The 19,073-nt window shown below is 39.6% G+C and overlaps 1 protein-coding gene across 6 annotated transcripts in view; it reads left to right on the forward strand.

Annotated features, from left to right (window-relative positions):
• Positions 1 to 569: 569 nt before the first annotated feature.
• The window catches only part of LOC105223423 (LIM and SH3 domain protein Lasp), a 56,640-nt gene continuing 38,136 nt past the window's right edge, over positions 570 to 19,073 (forward strand). For 2 of the 6 annotated variants that reach the window (XM_049457306.1, XM_049457307.1), the window contains exon 1: positions 570 to 1,515. In XM_049457306.1, coding sequence (XP_049313263.1) covers positions 1,447 to 1,515 — 69 coding nt within the window. In that variant the 5' untranslated portion in view covers positions 570 to 1,446. The remainder of the gene's footprint in view (positions 1,516 to 19,073) is intronic. The other 4 variants (XM_049457303.1, XM_049457304.1, XM_049457308.1 and 1 more) reach the window with 4 other exon arrangements.

Here is a 19,073-nt window from a genome sequence, read left to right on the forward strand (position 1 = left end):
TTGACACTTTGCCGCACACATTGTGAATGATTGTTGCAATTCACGTTTTGGTGGAGAAGCGCAAATACAATTAGCACAATATTTTCAGTTTATCTTTCTATTCTCGTGATAATCTCATAAAATTGAATGGGAATATAATTATATGAGAGCAATAATATTGTTTTTGTGAAAGGTTCGAAAATAGTTTCTAATATTTTGATATTGTGAATATTGATATTCCCACCAGCTGTGTTTAATTATGGCTGTGTTTATTTGGAGAATATTAAATATCCACCGTTTTATCGTTGAAACACTAAACTGTATTTATTGTAGTAGTCTTGCCTTTTCTTAATAAAATATTCAAAATAACAGCAATAGGCAAAGCTACAAGACTTAAATATATTATTGCATTTAATATTTTTCATTTGGTAAGCCGAAATAAGCTTTGTGCAATAAATGAATTCATGATTGTACAATATTATTCCACAAGTGTTCAATATTAAGTATTCCGCATGCCATAAAAAGCAACTCTGTGTTGGCTCCAACGGCGGCAATTGGAGCGACTCCAGTTGGTTCGTATTTTTAATTTTGCTTTTACTCAGTCTTTCTCTTGCGCTGGTAGTGAACTTACTATTTTGTATTTATCGCGTAGCAGTTAAAAAGCGTTTATTAAATTTAAAAATATACCTTTCAGCAGGAACACGGGAATGTTAATATTATTAGTGAAATATAAATAACAAAGTGCAATTAGTGAAAACTACTTAATAGTGACAATCTAATTAGAAAATTTGCCATTGCGGAAGGTATAAATATTTTCCAATTGGTTATAACTTGGTTCTGGGCTCAGCCATTTGCCGTCGATCGTTTCGCGTTTTGTTATTTTAGTGGTTAGTGCACAGAGCAGAAACGAATTGGCAAAGCTGAAAAAGTGTGTAAACGAAAAGAGCACATCTAAAAAGTCGAATTCTTGTAAAGGTTCACCCAAGCAACACAGCCAGTGCACAAACAACATCGGCTGACACCAACTGGATTTTTCTGATTGAATTCCTACATTCGGTCTGTTGGGTGTTTTCAGTCACTTTTCAGTTCTTTAGTTTATTGAAAACAACCAATAGATATTAGAAATTTTACTACAATATAAATTTGGAACTAAATTTTCTGCAAAATACATATTTGATCGGTGAACCAATGCAAAAGTCTTAAAAATTGAAACGAGTTTAGTGTGTGTGATATAATTGAGTAAATACAAATAAGATTTTTGATTTCCTAAAGCAGTTCCAAGTTACACGAATTGCAGGGCTTACTGAGCCACATCCCGGTGAAACGTGAATTATAATAAAACAAAAAATAGCATCTGTAGGTGACACTATAGTGCGCACGCGCGATCCACTGCATCAACAGGCGAATAAACAACGAAGCAAGGGAATACTAGTAGCCGCAACCAAACACTAGAAGAACAGTCGCAAAATGAATAAAACTTGTGCTCGCTGTCAGAAAGTGGTGTATCCTATCGAAGAGTTGAAATGTTTGGATAAAGTGAGTTTAAGTTTGACCTTTCGCTTAATCATTTCATAATTATAAATAAATAACAGGTAGAAACTAGTTGTGCATACAAATGCCATATTCATAAACTCTTATTAGTTGTTTTTTGCCGCTCAGAGCTGGTTGCGTTTCCCAGTTGACATGTGTAAAAACGGGACAACAGGTGTGCCCAAAAAATTGGCAGTGCCTTTGTTGTTTGGAACTTTTTCAAGAGTTAAGAACATTTCCATTAATTATGCATTTATGAAAAGTTGTTGCATTTATCTTCTATGTGAAATGTAATTTCTCTTTACTCCGTGTGTCTCATTATTATTTTATTTTTTTTTGCAATTATTTTTAATGTGCTTGTTTAAAAATATTCCGATTGTGCTACGCGTAGTGAGAAAGACGAACAAAGACACAAACGACGAAACTAACAAGACAACCCCGACGTGATAAGACAACAATGACTTTAAGAGTAAAAATGTTGCTGAACGTTTTGTTTGATTTTCTATATGAATTTAATTTTACCTACAAAATTATGCGTAAAGCGCAGATTTTTCGTTTACTATGATTTTTTCCTTTACTTTGAATTGGGAAGGCACCGATCTGCATATCTCCTATATAATCATTATGCATTTGCTTTATGTAAATACAATTAATTTTTGTTTATTTGTATACTTATGTACATATGTATGTGCATAGTGAGTTGAGTGGGCATTTATTTTATTCTGATGACTGCAATTAATATTAACTTTACCTGGTGCAGGTGTACACACACCGAATTTTTTTGAAAGGATTCTTAGACCTAATTTCAATATAAAAACATACATACATACACATGAGCATACATAAATTTTTACATTGCTGTGCAGTTGCGCATACATTTTCTGCAATAAAGTAGAATTGTCATAACCGCAGACCGGAAGCGAATTATTGTTGCAATTTCTTACTTTTGTACATACATATGTACATATCTATGCAAATGTCTATAAGTACTCATACAAATTGGAAGTCATTCACAAATAGTTCTTTTGCTTGCGTTTTTTTGCAGCTTAATTTACTGTGAAAGCTATTTTAGTTCCTACAATAATTCTACCATTCACTGCTCCGCACTGCTTGAATGCCTATTGAATAGAAAAGCTTGGCATTATAAGCAAAAAAAGTTTTGCACTTTAATAAAGAATTTCGTGAAATTATCAAATCACTTTTTATGCATGCAATTTGCTAAGTGGAGGCCTGCTACTTCATATGTACATTGGCGGGCAAAATTGTGCACATACAGATTAGTGGGGCTAAGCGTACTGGTGTGGTGACGCAGCTGCTTAGGTTGCCGACTGCCCGCCGAATGCTGTGGAGCAGCAGGGTCTAACTCGTTGGCTAGTTCCTGATCTCATATTACCAGCACGATTTACACACGCCAGGCCGCTAGCTACAAAAGTACATATGTACATACATATGGACATACTTGTATATGAACAGTATATTTTAGAGATTTACGCTGTAAGCGCTTGAAGTCGTTCTGGCAGTCAACGAGTTGTTAGTCGCTGCTCGTGGAGCCGGTTTGTAGGCTTACTCGCTGGACCGGCGTCTGGGCAACAAGCACATACAACATCTGTAGTGTTAAATACACTAAAAGAACTAACATAATTTCTTTATTTAATTAATTTATCTGTATGCTGTGATATCTGTCTGTCTCGACTTCTTGTTCTGAGATGACGTGAGAAAATGTGGTTTTTGCTGCTCTACTGGTTGCGTCGCACAGCTTATAGAATACAAAAATAGACCTGGAAGAACGCGCTGAGAGTTGGGATAATTATAGAATTTATGTAATGGGATTGGCTGGGAATAGAGTGGAACATATTATATGCATGTACATATGTATGTATGTATGTACATAACGAGTTGCAGCGCAAATATAAAACACAAACTAAGAAGGCAAAGTGAGCAGCACAAAAATGTGTAATCCTGCAGGTGTAAATGTGTAGGTTCTTCGCATACAAATGAATATTAACGAACTCGGCTGGTCGGTTGATGCAGAAAATGAGGTGCTGCTGGCAATCAACTAAGGTCTTTATCAAACCTAACCACTAAAATGATGAATTCAAGAGTACGCGTCATCCTGTTGACTTTTAGTATGCGCCACTGGCCTTACGCGTGGGCGCTGCTTTACTCTAGCTGAAGTTGAAAACGTTGCTCATCACTGTACACTCTACAAGTCGGTAGCTGGCAGTTATGCAGTAGTGCAAGTAGGCGCTCAACATCAATTCCTACAACGATTTGTCTGCACTTTAACAAATTCGAAAATGAATAAGGCAAATAACAACTTCTGCAATTTGGCAAGGCAAATAACAAAATGATAGTGAAAACGTAAAACAAATCGTGTTTTTTCTTGCATTTGCGCTCATTTGCAAACGCCAAGAAATTGGCTTGAGGCACTCGGAGTACTCGAAGTCTATTTACTTCACTTGCTTGCTTCAATATACATACATATGTACATACACACGTAGGTCTCGTGCGATTTGTGAAATTCGTTTGGTTTGGTCTATGGCCTGTTCCGGTCTGGCCAGATTCCGAGTGTGCTGCGGAATGTTGCTGCTGGTACTTATACCAGTACGTGTACGTGCATGTGTGCTTTTTCGGAATTCGCCACCAACCGACCTTGGGCATGCTTATTGCTTTATTATGGTTTCTTTACATTCTCTTGTTGTTTTAATTTTCTTAAAATCCAGTTTTCTGTTTCGTCATGCTCATTTTTATGGTGTTGACTTTAAGTGTTATTATTATTACATTATATTGTGCACTTTTACATATATACACACATAATGAATGTATGCATGTGTTTAGTTTTTATTTAAATTTTCGCAAGTTCATTTTCTTGTGCATTTCAGCTTTTCACACCTTTATTCTATAAGGCATATTTTGAATAAAGCTTAACCAAAAATTAAAAAAAAATAATAGTTAAAAGAAAATTGCAATAAATATGTACATATAAAACCAAAAATAAATTATCAAAATGAATGCATCTCATTAAAACTGCGATGTGCATTTTACTCGAAATACAGAATTAATCGATTATTGTAAAGTCTGCGTACAGAAAAATAATTTTTTTGTTAAATTCCATGCGACTTAGGTCGGGGGCAATCCTAGTTAAATGTGTATAAATTGTTAGGCAGTGAATTTATAATTGAAATTTTTGGAATATAATCATGGAAGTATTCATAAATAATTATATTAATTATTAACAGTCATATAATTTAAAATAACTTGCGGATATGTTTTAATTTTTGAAGAAAAAATTATACAAGTTTATGAAGTTGTCTGACGAATCTAATCTAGCCGAGTAAGAATATTTGAATATTTATGACGCTAACTGCGCGGGCACTTGTGGCTTAAGTCTAATTTGTGCAATGTAATGTCTGTGTTTGCTGTCTGTGGCTTTGCGGCCGATCGTCTTCTTTCAATTAAGTTGACATCATGCGCTTTGAAACAATTGTAATGACAAAATTATTCAGAAAGCATGTTATGAGTACACCCAATTGGTTTTATTACGTATTGTATGTATCTACATACATTTGTGTAATATATTTACATACATACATACATATGCAGAAGAGCTTAGAAGTTTACAAATGTAAATATAAATATAAGGAAGTTGTGGTTATAAAAAAATCATCATTAATTGTGAAGCTCAATTAATATTACCACTTTGCATCTAAGCTTTCGAGGTATATCATACATATACATACATACATACGTACGTTCTTGTGTATGTACATAGTAAGTTTTTGTTCATAATTTTAAAATTCTTAATTTATTCTTCAACATTTATGTCATCTCCCTCAAAATAAACGCCTTGGACCCAATACGCTTGTGTTAAAATTTTTGCAAATCTTCGAAACAGTTCTTAAAGTCAATAATAGTCTTAAATCCCCAGAAGACGCACGGTGTTAAACCAGGCGAATTTAGCGAAAAACTCACAAAGAATCAATGCATAATTCCGGCCGATTGCACTTTACGTACTTCAGAAAAACAAGCGTATGTTAAACACTGATGATTATTTTGATGTGACTTTTGGCACAGATGACACTGAAAACAGCTGATCGAAACAACAAATTATTAAAAAAAAAAATCAACAAAAGTTGTGACTTACCCATCTTGACACGAAATTTTCTTGAAAATACATATGTACATGCCTACAAATAGTTACTAAGAATTTTTATTTCAAATTATTATTAATTACAATATGATTACATACATACATACATATGTATACCCATAAATAATTTATGTAAAATTATCCTCACACTTGTCTACTTTCGATTCGTTGCGGTTTGGACGCAACTTATTTCACATTTATTTTTGATATTATTCCGCTAGAAACTGTGGTTCGTTTAAAACTTTTAATGAGCCATTGCAGCGCCGAGCAGTGTGGAGCGGTGAGCAATCAAAAACTTCCAGGCCACCGCCGCAACTTCTGTTAGTTTCTTAGTTATCCGCTAGTTGTTTGCTATTCTACTCGGACAACTCGTTATGTATGAATGTATACGAGTAAGTTTGTTTGCGGCTACTTGTACGTGAGAGAAAGTACGAGTAAATGACCTCTTTTGGCCTGGTCCACAAACTATACATATGCACCAAGAAACAGCAAACAGATAAACAAACAATTACACATGAGCCAAAAAGCAAAAGAGCAAAAAATCGCAAACCACCGAGGCGACCAAAGTGGCAATAACAAGAGCAACAACCACAAACATCACAAGTAAACAGCTAACAAATGTCAAAAAGCATGGCAACAAAGGCAAAAATAAAACCAACAAGCAGCCAACGGGCAACAATATGCAGTCATGCAGCAAATCCACGCGCAGCTGTTCGGCACTCAGGCGGTTGGCTGGCCGACGGCCCATTATTGCCGACTATCAGCGCCCGACCGCGCTCTGCTGTGACACGCGCTTAAACTTGCGCATTTTCAAATTTCAGTTTTCTAATTTTCATCTTGTCTTCTATTCTTCCCAGCTTTGCCGAACAGCGCATAGCCAAGCAAGCAGAACCGAATTCGTACAAGCAAATTGTGCACTTACAAGCGGAGAGCCGTCTGAATATTAAGTCAAATGTACGCCAAGCGAAGACGGCGAGTATTACCCACGACCGCGCGAAAGCGAGCAAAGCAATTGTTGAAGGAACGTTTCTTGGCGAGCCGCAACTGAAGGGGCCGATTCAAGAGACATTTGCGATTGTTTGTAGGAGCTAAAGCGCGGGTGGTTTCGTCTTCGCTTTGTGCTTTCTCGCTCAATTCGCACAATTCTGTCGGATCATTCGCACTGTTTTATGTTGGCTGGTGTCTTCACCAATTTGTGTGTGGACACAACGATTTAACACTCGCTAAGTCTTGCCCCGGCCACTTAAGAATCCAACATTGAAGTACTGCGTGTGTTAGTGTGTAAGTGAATTGCATTTTTTTTAGACAAATGATTCATCGGTCCGTACGAAGAGATAGGAAAAGATAAAACACAAGTCAACAATATGTGCCAGTCAACCAAGCATGCCCTTGTTCCCACTGAAGACAGGAAGACAAATTCGTATGAAGTGTAAACACTCAAAAAATCGCGTTTCTTTTTTAGTGCGTTTGACGTTTGAGTTGAATTCTTTATTTTTCATGCAATGAAAAGAAGCTTACACCAAGTGAAAAGTGGTACGGAGTTGGTTCCAATCTTCGTACATATATTTCACAAAAAGCTGATGCCTTCTTCTGACTGTTGGAAGTTTACATATGGTTAGATCGGCTGTGGTAGTAGCGGGTATTCAAAGCGTAAATTAATTGCTGTCGAGGTCACCTAAGGGGAGGTCCAGAAAAGGAGTTGTTTGTTGTTGTTGTTGTAGCGGTGTAAGTTGTCATCGAAGTCATCCAGCGGAAGGCCCGGGAAACGTTCTGTTTCGACGGAGTTGGACGACAGGAAGAGGTGGCTATAGTCATGCGGAGACTCGTTGCATGCTGGACATATATTTTATATGTCGGGGTTGTTTCCCATTAAGTGGGAGTTTAACATGCTACAGTATCTAGAACCAAGCTGCGCAAGGGTAGCTCTTGATTCTCGCGGCGACTCGAGCCCGTCGTCTGCAATGGGTAGTGGTTCGGCTCCAAGTACGCCATTCATTGATAACGAGTCAGTTAAGCTCCTTATGGCTCCACAATCGCGGTCAGTTCATGACTGAAGTTAGTTGCGTCCGAAGTCTGGTCGGCGCATTGTCTTATGAAGTCGACTTAGTTGAGGAATGACCTCTTGATTCTCCTAGGAGGTGGTTCCAATTCAAGCAGATGACTGCAGGGATGATTTCTATGAAAACACTGCTTGGAGAGGAGTTCATTATGCTCCTTAGCTTGGAACATACGATCCTCACTTTCTGGTATTCATCAAGAGGCATCCCGTTATATCCGTAGTACATTGTTCTGACATGTCTGAAGCTTTTTCCACTGTGTTTCGAGACAGAGTTATAAATGAGAGTTATAAATGTTTCAATAAAGCAATGACAAGGGATGTTAGTGTTTAACCCTTTGAAACATACTGTACGCGTACGTACAGCTGTGTAAGTAAATATAAGATAACATACCTTGTTATTGTTATAGCTTTGACTTATTTCTGAAACTCACTTGGAATGTAAAGCGAATAGCCACAAGATAATTTCGTAAACAAGTCAAGCTTGAAAATAAAAGTGGTTATTCCGCCTCGGCAGGCAACGGTTCGAACTGCAACTTCGCTTTAGTCATCAATCGGAGTAGGGCGAAAGAGTGACAAAGGCGAGTGTGCAGAAAAGACGCAAAGAAGCGAGGCGGCTATGCTAATTTCAATTATTATTTTTTTTTATTTCATGTGTTGACGTATTATTATTTTATTTCTGCTTTTGCTTTGAGAAATGACAAATTTCCGCTCAAGCAGTCGGGATGGTAAGCGCTTAACGACAAATTGCCGCATAATAAACAGTTATACATATAGATATGTATATATATATATGTACATATGATTTTTACCTAAATTCATTATTATTATATTCCATTGGCGAATTCTGCGAATGCTATTAAAATTCCACTTCATTATCTATCTGTATTCATTGTATGATTTTCAGAGCTTAGAATCATATTTTATAATTTGTATCTACATTAATTTGCTTGCTGCCATTCTGCCTTTCTTCTTTTGTTCATTTTAGCAAATTATTGAGCTATTGTTGCTTCCAGCTTGTTGATCCAATAACAGTTATTGCACAGCGTTGTTGTGTTTCGTATTTAATGAGCTTAACTTGCTTTCCATCGGTGGCAAAGGGTGAACTAGATTGGTGCGCGAGTTGGTCCTGATGATCTCTTAAATTTAGTAATTATATAGATATGTGTTTTGCATACGTTTTTATCGGATTTTGTCGAGTTTTTACATACTTAAAGCAACCTGACCAAAACCGCCAGTTTTCACAAGCAATGCTAACATATTAGCAGTAACTGCGGATATGAAGTCTGAAATAAAACCTCCGCTCGAGTAGTTATGCATTTATCAAATAAATTTCTACACATACTCGTACACTCACTTAGATACAAATAGTTCTAATATTTATATTCTTTCCTTTTCAAGTAAAACGTGGTCATCTTTTGTAAGTATGTCAGCAAAAGAAGCTCTGCTCATTTGCGCTTAAAGACAGAACTACAGATAGTGTTTTTGGTGTAATTTCCGTTGTGTGTAAGAAATTATCTTGAAATCTCGCCAACTGTGTATCTTCATTAAAATTTAATCACCTCGCTTCTGTCGCATCGACAAAGCCTCTTTGTCTACTTCCCAGCACACAAAAGCTTTAATGAACTTCTATTCTCCGTCTATTGTGCGTATTCAAAGTGTTTTACAACTCTCCAAGTGGCTATTTTCTCTTTTACTTCTTTGTCAGCTCGGAGTGCAGCTTCTCGTTCACATTGACTTTGTGCGTTGTGCCACCTTGAAGTCGGCATTAATTTCCCGTTACATACAATTTGGGTCACTTGGGTGCTTGTGCGATCGCTTACACCATTTTCCTAACAATTAGTGGCGGTGAGCGGAGAATGTCGTTTTCACTAGCTTTCAGCTGAGTTGACTTGCGACGGCTTTCTTGATTTTACAGCTTCGCACTGTCCCCGGTCATTGTGGAAGTTTTTGCTTTCGTTGTCACTGCTATTTTTCATTTCTCTCACCTTTGGTAGCGGTGCCTCCGGCGTCTTACTAAGTGCTATGCTTTGTTTGTCATTAGTCGCGCATCTGCTATTGGCTCCTGCACCATCTTCCCGCTTACGGCATTAGAGTTCCCAAGATTCTATATTTTTATGCTTTACCTTTCAGTTCTTTCTGCTTGTTTGCATGTTTCCCGGCTGCAGTGGCGCAGAGTGTTTCCTGTCACTCACCCATTGTCATTGACGTTTAGCACTTGTCGCTGCTGCTGGTGTCGGCGCTGCCGATTGTCGGGTCGCCCGTTTATTTATTATACTCAAATTTCGCTTGTAAATGCCTTGACTTTTGAGCCTTGTCGCCTTGCGGCTGCTTCGTCGCATTGGAACCTTTCCCGCACAGCCATTGTCGATTTAGTTGTTGCTGTTGTATTTCAAGTGCTGTCTGTCTGTCGGACGCTGATACGCTGTCAGCGCGTGTGTACCGCTGTGGATTTATGTTTACTTTTATAATTAGCTTTTTGTGCTTATTGCAGTTTAATTCTTCCGCCACAAATTCGGCCTCTCTTCCACTGGCGTTCGCATGCCCGCTGCTGTGCTTTTTGTTTCAGCTGGAGCATAGAAGTTACTTGACCTTTTGGCTCGTTTGCATTTTCACCAGCCATTCCCACTTATTTTCAGCTTTTTTTCAAACCCGGCATTCTCCCCACATTTGCTTCGTTTAAATTCAATTGACTTTTATTATCTTCGGAAGCGAATGTGTGTGCATGTATGTGTGTGCTTTCACTGCGTTTGCGCGGTTAGACGAAAGTCAGTCATGCCGCCGCGTCTATTCGTAATTGTTGCATGCAGCATGCACGTAAGTAGCACGCTCGTCGCTTGCAGTCAATCTGTCTGCTGTCGGTGCTTCCCCCATTAGCACTGGCAGCCGACCGATGCAGCTGGGCCTGCGAAAGCGGGGCCCTCCTCCATTTTGACATTAATGTGTGTGTGTGTGTGTGCATGTGTGTGTTTGTAAAGGAATTAAGCATTTTTATCTGATCTCGTTTCGTTTATGCTTATCGAGGGCCTGGCCACACGTTTGCATTCGTCTGTCGTCTTCAAATACATCGACTTTCCTCGTTAAGCTTTTATTGTTACAGTCGATATTTCCGCTGTCGTTGATCTGCTGCTTTCGTTCTTGACGCTTCCCACTGCCCCCTCTTTACTTATTACATACATGTATTGACTGTTGTTTTTATTGTTGCAACCCATCAAGTTTTATTGCATTTAGTTTGTTCATGCGTCATTTAACACACGTTGCCACTTGATTTTCTCCGCTTACAGCCACCCTTTTAATGGTGCGACTTTTACTTGCTGCTAAGAGTCGTGTGTGTTTGTTGTTCTCCGACTCGAACGCCAATCATTCGGCAATGCTGCTGCTTCGTGGGCTTTATTTATGTTTGCTGTGCTTACCAGATATTTGAACTTACCGCTTGTTGTTGTTGTTCTTGTTGTTGCTGCTATTGCAGATGCGGCAGCTGGCGGTGCTGCTTCTTGTTGCCGATCTGAAGGGTTCATTTATTGCAATTGAACTTGTTGCTCACACGCGCTGTCGGGCTCAAAAAGCCGCACGAAGTGCAAGGCAAAGGGCAAAGTTGTTGTTGGTAATTACTTGACGAACAATTGCTGTTGTATTAATCAATAAAAGCCTCAGAATGGAAATACTTATGTAATTGTTTGATTTCAGCTGCCAACATTTGTCTATGGGACCATAAATGTTTTTACTGCTGTGTGTGTATGTGTATAGAAGACAAATTCTTAAACTTTTTTTTGGTGGATTTTAAGACACCCAACTTTCTCATTTAATTGCCAATAAGTCTACTGAATATTCATCAAACGTTCTAAAATCTTTTCTTAGGCGAGAGGTTGGAGCTAAAGAAGCAGTGCGGTGAGAACTTTTAATTGCCCCACCACTTACACACATACATACATACATACATATGTATGTATATGCGTTGAGTACTTAGGTGCTCCACTGACATGTTTATATGTTACAACAATACCTTTTGGTTCGTTGTTCGTAAGTGCCGGAAGAATGGGATGTATCTAATATATCAAAAGCAAAATATGTTCACCTGCCTTTTCGAAAAGTTAGGTTACATTCCACGTAAAACTTCTATGCAATATTGATATATATGTAGATGTGGTGGCTGTTTTTCACCAATTGGAGATTCCAAGTGTAGCCAGGTCCTTTTTCGCTTGGTCTTTCACATGGAGTGGAGGTTATCCTCTTCCTCTGCTTCCCCTGGTGGGTACTACGTCGATTGCTGCCAGAGCTGGATTGTTTTCATCCATTCGGACGACATGACCTAGTCAGCATAGCCACTGTCTCATTGCTGAAATATGTCAATGTCGTCGTATGTCTCGTACAGCTCATCATTCCATCGACTGTGGTATTCGCCGTTGCCAATGTGTAAATGACTATAAATCTTCCGCAGAACCTTTCTATGGAAAACTCGTAATGCCGACTCATCAGATGTTGTCACGTCCATGTCTATGCACTCTGGACGGGGATGATGAGTGACTTGTAGAGTTTGGTCTATCTTCGTCGAGACAGGACTTTACTTCTCAATAACCTACTCAGTGCGAAGTAGCACCTGTTGGAAAGAGTTATTCTGCGTTTGATTTCGAGGCTGACATTGTTGTTGAGGTTAATACTGGTTTCAAGATAGACGAAATTATCTACGACTTCGAAGTTATGACCGTCAACAGTGACATAGGAGCCAAGTCGCGAGTGCGATGACTTTTTGTTTAATGACAGGAGATATTTCACTTTCGTTCACTACCGGACCCATTCTATTTGCTTATTTGTCTAACCGTTAGTTCTGCGGTGCGGTTGTTATGTCCAATGCTATCGATGTCACCGGCGTACACCAGCCAGCAGCACCTTTATAAAAGATTGTATCTTCTCAACTCGAATTATTCTCTCCCGCAGTAGATTGAAGAAGGAGCCTCTTTGATATCGAACAGCTCGGAGAAGTCTTTCCTGACCCTGGCGGATGTTTTGGTATTGCATAATATCAGCTTTTAACCGTATTAGCTTTGCGGAGATGTAAAGTTCAGACATAGCGAATCGAAACTGCCTCTATCCTTTTCGTGTTGTCGAAGGCGGCTTTAAAATCGATAAAGAGGTGATGTGTTTCGAACTTCCTTTCACGGGTCTTTTCCAAGACTTGTCGATTGTGAAAATCGGACCGGTTGTAGATTTTCCAGGCCTAAAGCCACACTGATAAGGTCAAATCAGTTAGTTTGTTTCAGTCTTTCCTACAGTATGCTCGATATAACCTTATATGCTATGATTGAGGAAGCTTATCCGACAGTAGTTGGCGCAGATTGTGGGCTCTCCCTTTTCGTGAATTAGATAGAGCACACTTCAATTCCAATCATCGGGCATGCTCATTAAACTACTTCCTTTAATATCGGCCGCGTATTGTGTAATGATGTGTCGCATTAGGGAATGTTGAAATCAAAAAACTAGACCTCGGTTTTCCACAAGCAATTCCCAATGCTAAATTCGAACACTGTCAGCTCAAACACTCTTTTATCAATTTCATTTTCACTTTATCCACAATAATGCGAGTGCCTGGTGCATGTTAAATTTACACCCCACTTTGGGTTACTCGATTTGTTAATATTTGGGTCGCGCGAGACAAAGCCATCTGCCAAAGCTCTTATGCTCGCTGCGTTGCTGGTAGCGGCAAAGAACTCGTTTTTTGTTAATGATAATTATCGATTGTGAAAATCGCAGAATAGCGTACACGCACACACACAAGCACACAATTGGGGCTTTGGCTTTATCTTTTCCGCATCAGCACAATGGCTTGCAAATTGAGCTACCCCACTTCTGTCGAAACTTTTCTATTTATTTATGCCCGTTTCTTTATTAGCGCGCCATCAATACGTGCACACACACATACACACACATATGTGCGACTGAAAGTAGAATGATGTCACACTTTCAATATTTGACCCAACTATTGCAATGTGCAATACAAAAGCGGTAACAGCGGCCGCGAGGTGGTGAACGGGCAGCGGGCGATGGAGCGCTGATTTTCCGCACCGACCATTGGCTGCAAGCGGTAACTGGATTTGCTTAGCTGTGAATTGTTGCATATGACAATCGGAGCTGTAAACCTTAATGCCACCGTCGGCGGTGAATCACCGCGCCGCCAAGCATTGATGCATGGATACTTGCAGAAAGAAATTTATGAGGCGGCGTAGCAGCAACAACAATTGCAACAGCAACTGCAACTGGAACTCGAACTGGAATACGATTACGAATTGGCATGGAAATTGGGGCTGTGTGCAACCGCAGAGAATGCCAGCTCAGCAGCTGCGGCAGCTGTGGCGACTTCCTGCTTCGCTTGCGCTGCCATTATGGCCAACACGCTTTCAAAACTATTACAATATGCTTTCCTCTTGTCTCTTGTCACACAGGTATGCACAAGCGCGTGCAAGCTTGCCTGCGTATGTGTGTGCAAGTAGCTTTTGAGTTGTGTCTGTTGCAAATGCTTCTCATTTTTGATGCCACTTGACGCGTGGCAATAGGCAGCAGCCTCACACGCGCACTTGAGCGTTGTAACGGTAGCCGGCAACTTTCTTATAATTGCATTTATGTTGCCTGCTTCGTTGTTGTTGTTGGCGTTTGCGTAGTTTTCACTATTTTCGGCCACTACGCGCTGGTGCCTGCGACGCTGCCTGCAATGCCGTTGCAGCAGGTTATGCGACGGGGCTGGAGTCTGCGCCGCCACCCGGCAGTCCAAAATAGGCAACTTCGGTCTTGTGCGCTGCGTTGCGCAGCGTTCATTTGCTTTTTGTTATGCAAGTTTTGTATTATGAAATTTTAATTGAGATTTTCAACTTCATGCTATTCATTAACTCGAAGCATACTTGCTCACTCGCCATGCTTATTCAGTCGCAATTATGTATGTGTCTCGCTCGCTGTATGCACGAGTGTGGCACTGTGGTTCGCGTTTGCATGCGAGTGCCAGTTTAATCTCATTGAGGTAGTGAGTGCTCTGCATTCCAGCTTCCAGCCTCAAGACTACAAGACTACAAGATTTGTCTACTTGGCGCTGCTTGTGTAACGTTTGCTTGCCTTTCGCTTAGTTTGCTCTTACTTTTCATTCCACTTTGAAGTTTACTGTGGTAATATTTACTAATTTTTTTTTTTTTAATTTTTGTAATATTTTAATGCAACTTTTTCAGCATTCGACTGTTGCTTGCTGCCCAAAACTTTTAATGACGTTATTTTGGGTTAATATGTTTTAGTAGGATCCATTAAGCACCCGTTGTGTATACGTATAATTAATACTGTACAGTCAAAATACGAGCGGGGCGGGCTCGGTAGTTTCAAAATTTTGTTCGAAGAAAACAAAATTTTTTTCATCGCAATTTTTTACCGTATGATTACATTAGTTTGCTGTTATTTTGCGACTGTGATGTTAGAGGCTGTTTGATGAATAGTGTTATTCTATCGCGCTGAGTCGATTGAGCCATGTCCGTCTATACGCAAACTAGTTCCTCAACTTTTGAGACTGCGATCTGGAAATTTTAAAACATTCTTTTCTCCCTAAGAAACTGCTCATTTGTCGGAATCGGACCGCTTCAGCACAAAGTTGCCATACAAAATTTCCAATCAAAACCAAGTTCTTGAGTAGTCTTTCCAACGGAACGGAAGTCTTCCTCTTCCTCTGCCTTCCACGGCGGGTACTGCGTCGAATACTTTCAGAGCTGGAGTATTTTCGTCCATTCGGACAACATGACCTAGCTAACGTAGCAGCTGAGTGAGTGACTTATAGAGTTTTGTTTTTGTTCGTCAAAAGAGGACTTTATTAACCAATTGCCTACTCAGTCCGAAGTAGCACCTCGTCTTGCCCTCGTTCACTACCAGACCCATCTGCTTAGCTTCCTTATTTAGTCTGGAGTAAGCAGAACTAACGGCGCGGATGTTGAGACCAATGATATCAAAATCATCGGCAAAAGGGCAGTTCCTTTCCGTTTCGAAGAGTTGGTGTGTGTCGATCCTCTTTTCACGGGTCTTTTCCAAGATTTGGCGCATGGTGAAAATCTGGTCAATTGTAGACTTTCCATGTATAAAGCCACACTGATTAGGTTCAATCAGTGGTCTTTAATATTTCACACAATATGCTCCATAGAACCTTATATGCGTTTTTGAGGAGGCTTATCCCACAATAGTTGGCGTGGATTGCGGAGTCTCCCTTTTTGTGGATTTGGCAATGCTTTCTTCCGACCATAGTCTACAAAGAAGCTGAAGCGTGCTCCTTGTCAGTTATTTGCCGTCGTGTTTGAATAGCTCGGCCTGCAATCCATCGGTCCCCGCCGCTTTGTTTGGCGGGTAATTGCTATTCGAACTTCTTCATGGTCAGGAACGTCATCGATTAGGGAATCGGGTTCGCCTTCTCCTAGCGTTATACTTTCACTGCCATTCAGCAGCCTGGAGAAGTGTTCCCTCCCTAATGATTTGCCCTGGGCATCAGTCACTAGATCACTTCTGGTTGTTCTTTAAGAGTATGCTCCGGTCTTGAAACCTTCTGTAATGCGCCGCATCTTTTCGTAGAATTTTCGAGCATTACCCCTGTCGGCCATTTTGTCCAGCTCTTCGTACTCTTGCATTTCGGCCTCTCTCTTTTTTGTCTGCTAATGCGACATGCAATCATTTGTAGAAGTTCACGCAAGTGAGGAAAGTTCTCTGATTCCCATTCTGTGACCAGAAACTTCTTCTTTTACATATGGCTCAAGCAGCTCACGACTTCCGGTCCTAGACCAAGTATCCTCTGGGTAGCCAAAGAACATCCGTTTGAAAGCTAGCTAAAGTGAGAAGGCGAAACATTCTCTTCACAGGGTTTTGCGCTGGGTTTGAGACCCCCCACTAAAAAAAAACACTACCAATGAAAGGAAGGTGAATTCATTATACAGTAAAAAAAAAACGAGAAAAAAATAATATAGATTATTATCAATAGTACATCCTACAATTCAACCTTTGAGCTGAAAAACCATGTTCAATACTCAACATGAGTAATATAATATTTTATTGGAAAGCTCTTTTCATTTGCATGTCATATGTCTCCGATAATAAACCAACAACGGTTGGATAAAAACTCTCTCACCGAAATTGCCACTAAAACTGAAAAATCTACTTCACGTAAAAAGCGAATTTACAAAATTATTATTACATATATTTTTTAAGCTGCGGGTTTCGGTGAACAACATTATTCTGACACATTTAACAACCGAATATTTCTGTGTATGTGTGTGGCCTTAAAAGCAGCAACAAGCATTGTGCTCCGAATGCGGGTTAAGCCGAAACATGGAAAACCTATTAACAATAACTAATTGAACAAAATGTGTGAAATATGCGGTGACAATGGATCAGTGGGACAAGTCCATAGGCACAGTGACGAAAATGCACTCATTGACGCACACTACTTCATGTACATATGTACCTACACACAAACACATATGTGAGTTTATATATTACGACACAGAATTACATTGTGTGAAACCAAGCGAAATTCATGCACACACACACACACATGCAAACCTATAATGTCAACGCAGCATTAACCGAACAATGCGAGGTGACTTTTTTGCTCTCTCCTCGGCTCTATTCTCTGTGGCAGAAGGCGCTTGCAGATATGTCTGCTCGAGCATATTTATTTTGTTTATAGGCGAAGTGAAAATGTCACATAAATAATTTCATTTAAAATTCATTGTACGCATTGCAGAGGCACAGCATTCGCTTCCAATGGCAGCCTCCGCCGTACACACACCCATAACCACTGCTCACTTGTGATACAATTACTTGGCTGCGAACGTATGTAGCTGCTAGCCCATAAATGAACTGATTTCCAGTGGAGCTTCGCAGTAGTGCCGAAATGACTGCCGATTGGGTCAGTAAAAGAAGCACGAGTTCTCACTATATAATACAATTTTTGGAAGAAACTTTGCCAGCAAAAAAGCTGCAGCTGCTGTGAGGTCTTGAGATTTTATTTTTCTGTTTGAAGAGGTATGGATCATTGGGATCTCCTTTTGAGGGAAAGTGAAAGCACGATATTCTTTTGGTTCCGCTGGTTTTTGGTGCTCCATCAGTATTCTTGACCCATAACTCTAACAATGGAAACTCTATTCTTCACTGAAAGCAGGGTCATTTAAGTATTGTAATGGGATTTACTGCAGGGATCGCTTAAATACCATTTACATACATACAAATATGTTCGTAAGTAAGCATGTGACTCATTTGCAGATACATAGATGTGTATGTGTGTCAGTGTCAGTGGCAAGTCGGCATAGTGCGACTGCTGCTGGAGCGCTGCTAGAACATGAGCTACAAAGAAAAGTGTTTGCATAGTAAAAAGAGCAAAAATCGGCAAATGTTTTGCATGCCAACGAGTATAGTGTCACAAGTACATACATACATATGTATGTAGATAGGTTTCTGTCCTTTCAACACAGTAAACGAATCCCTTTATAGTCCTTCGGCGACGAGCGACCTGCTTATGTCAATAAATGCCATTTAAACTAATCATTTGCATCAAACAAACGGAAAGTCACACACGAACTATATACTTACATACACAACTGTGTATACATATGTATGTGTGTGTGAGTTTGATTACGGAAGTTGTGTGGAGCAGTAGAGGCAACTGCTGTTGTTGGCGGCGTTTCACACAAGGAAATATAGACACACACATGTAAATACATATGTACATACTTATACAAATGTACACATGTACATACATGTATGCATACTTATTTGTATATATGTACAACCAGTTGCTGTCAACAAATGGCGGAAGCTCTAACTTGGTTAGTTTTTGCAAATATTTTCCTTTCTCCTTTGCTTTGAATAATTTTCCACCGCTTTTCCCCGCTATGTGTTCATTTACCTCTACACATCTGCATTCCTCTACTAACACACTCACACAGACATACACATATTCCAATAGATTCCTTGTTATAATGAATTCGGCATCATCGCTTTGTGAAGACACTTAGCAGGAATTAAATCCTACTTAATTGTAGTTGTTGTTTGCATTCATTGCTAACTATGCAAATAAAATCCTTTGATATTATCCTAATCGAAAGTTGTGTGCAATCGATAAGTGCATTTGACGGCAATGCATTTGGAATCCTCCTCAACTCAATTATCTCACGCCATCGAAAGCTATTTGAATGGTTGATTAAGCTTAAGTCTGGCAGAAGTCACTACTTCGTTGGCATTAATAAAGCATATGTGCATTATCAAGGCATGAGTTTATTCCCTCCGATAATGAGTTGACACAAAAATACACTTCAGTAAGATTATGGACATTAAAAAGAAAAAATTTGGCAAAGA

The sequence above is a fragment of the Bactrocera dorsalis genome, chromosome 5 (genome assembly GCF_023373825.1).
Source record: "Bactrocera dorsalis isolate Fly_Bdor chromosome 5, ASM2337382v1, whole genome shotgun sequence".
In the NCBI taxonomy this organism is placed as follows: domain Eukaryota; kingdom Metazoa; phylum Arthropoda; class Insecta; order Diptera; family Tephritidae; genus Bactrocera; species Bactrocera dorsalis.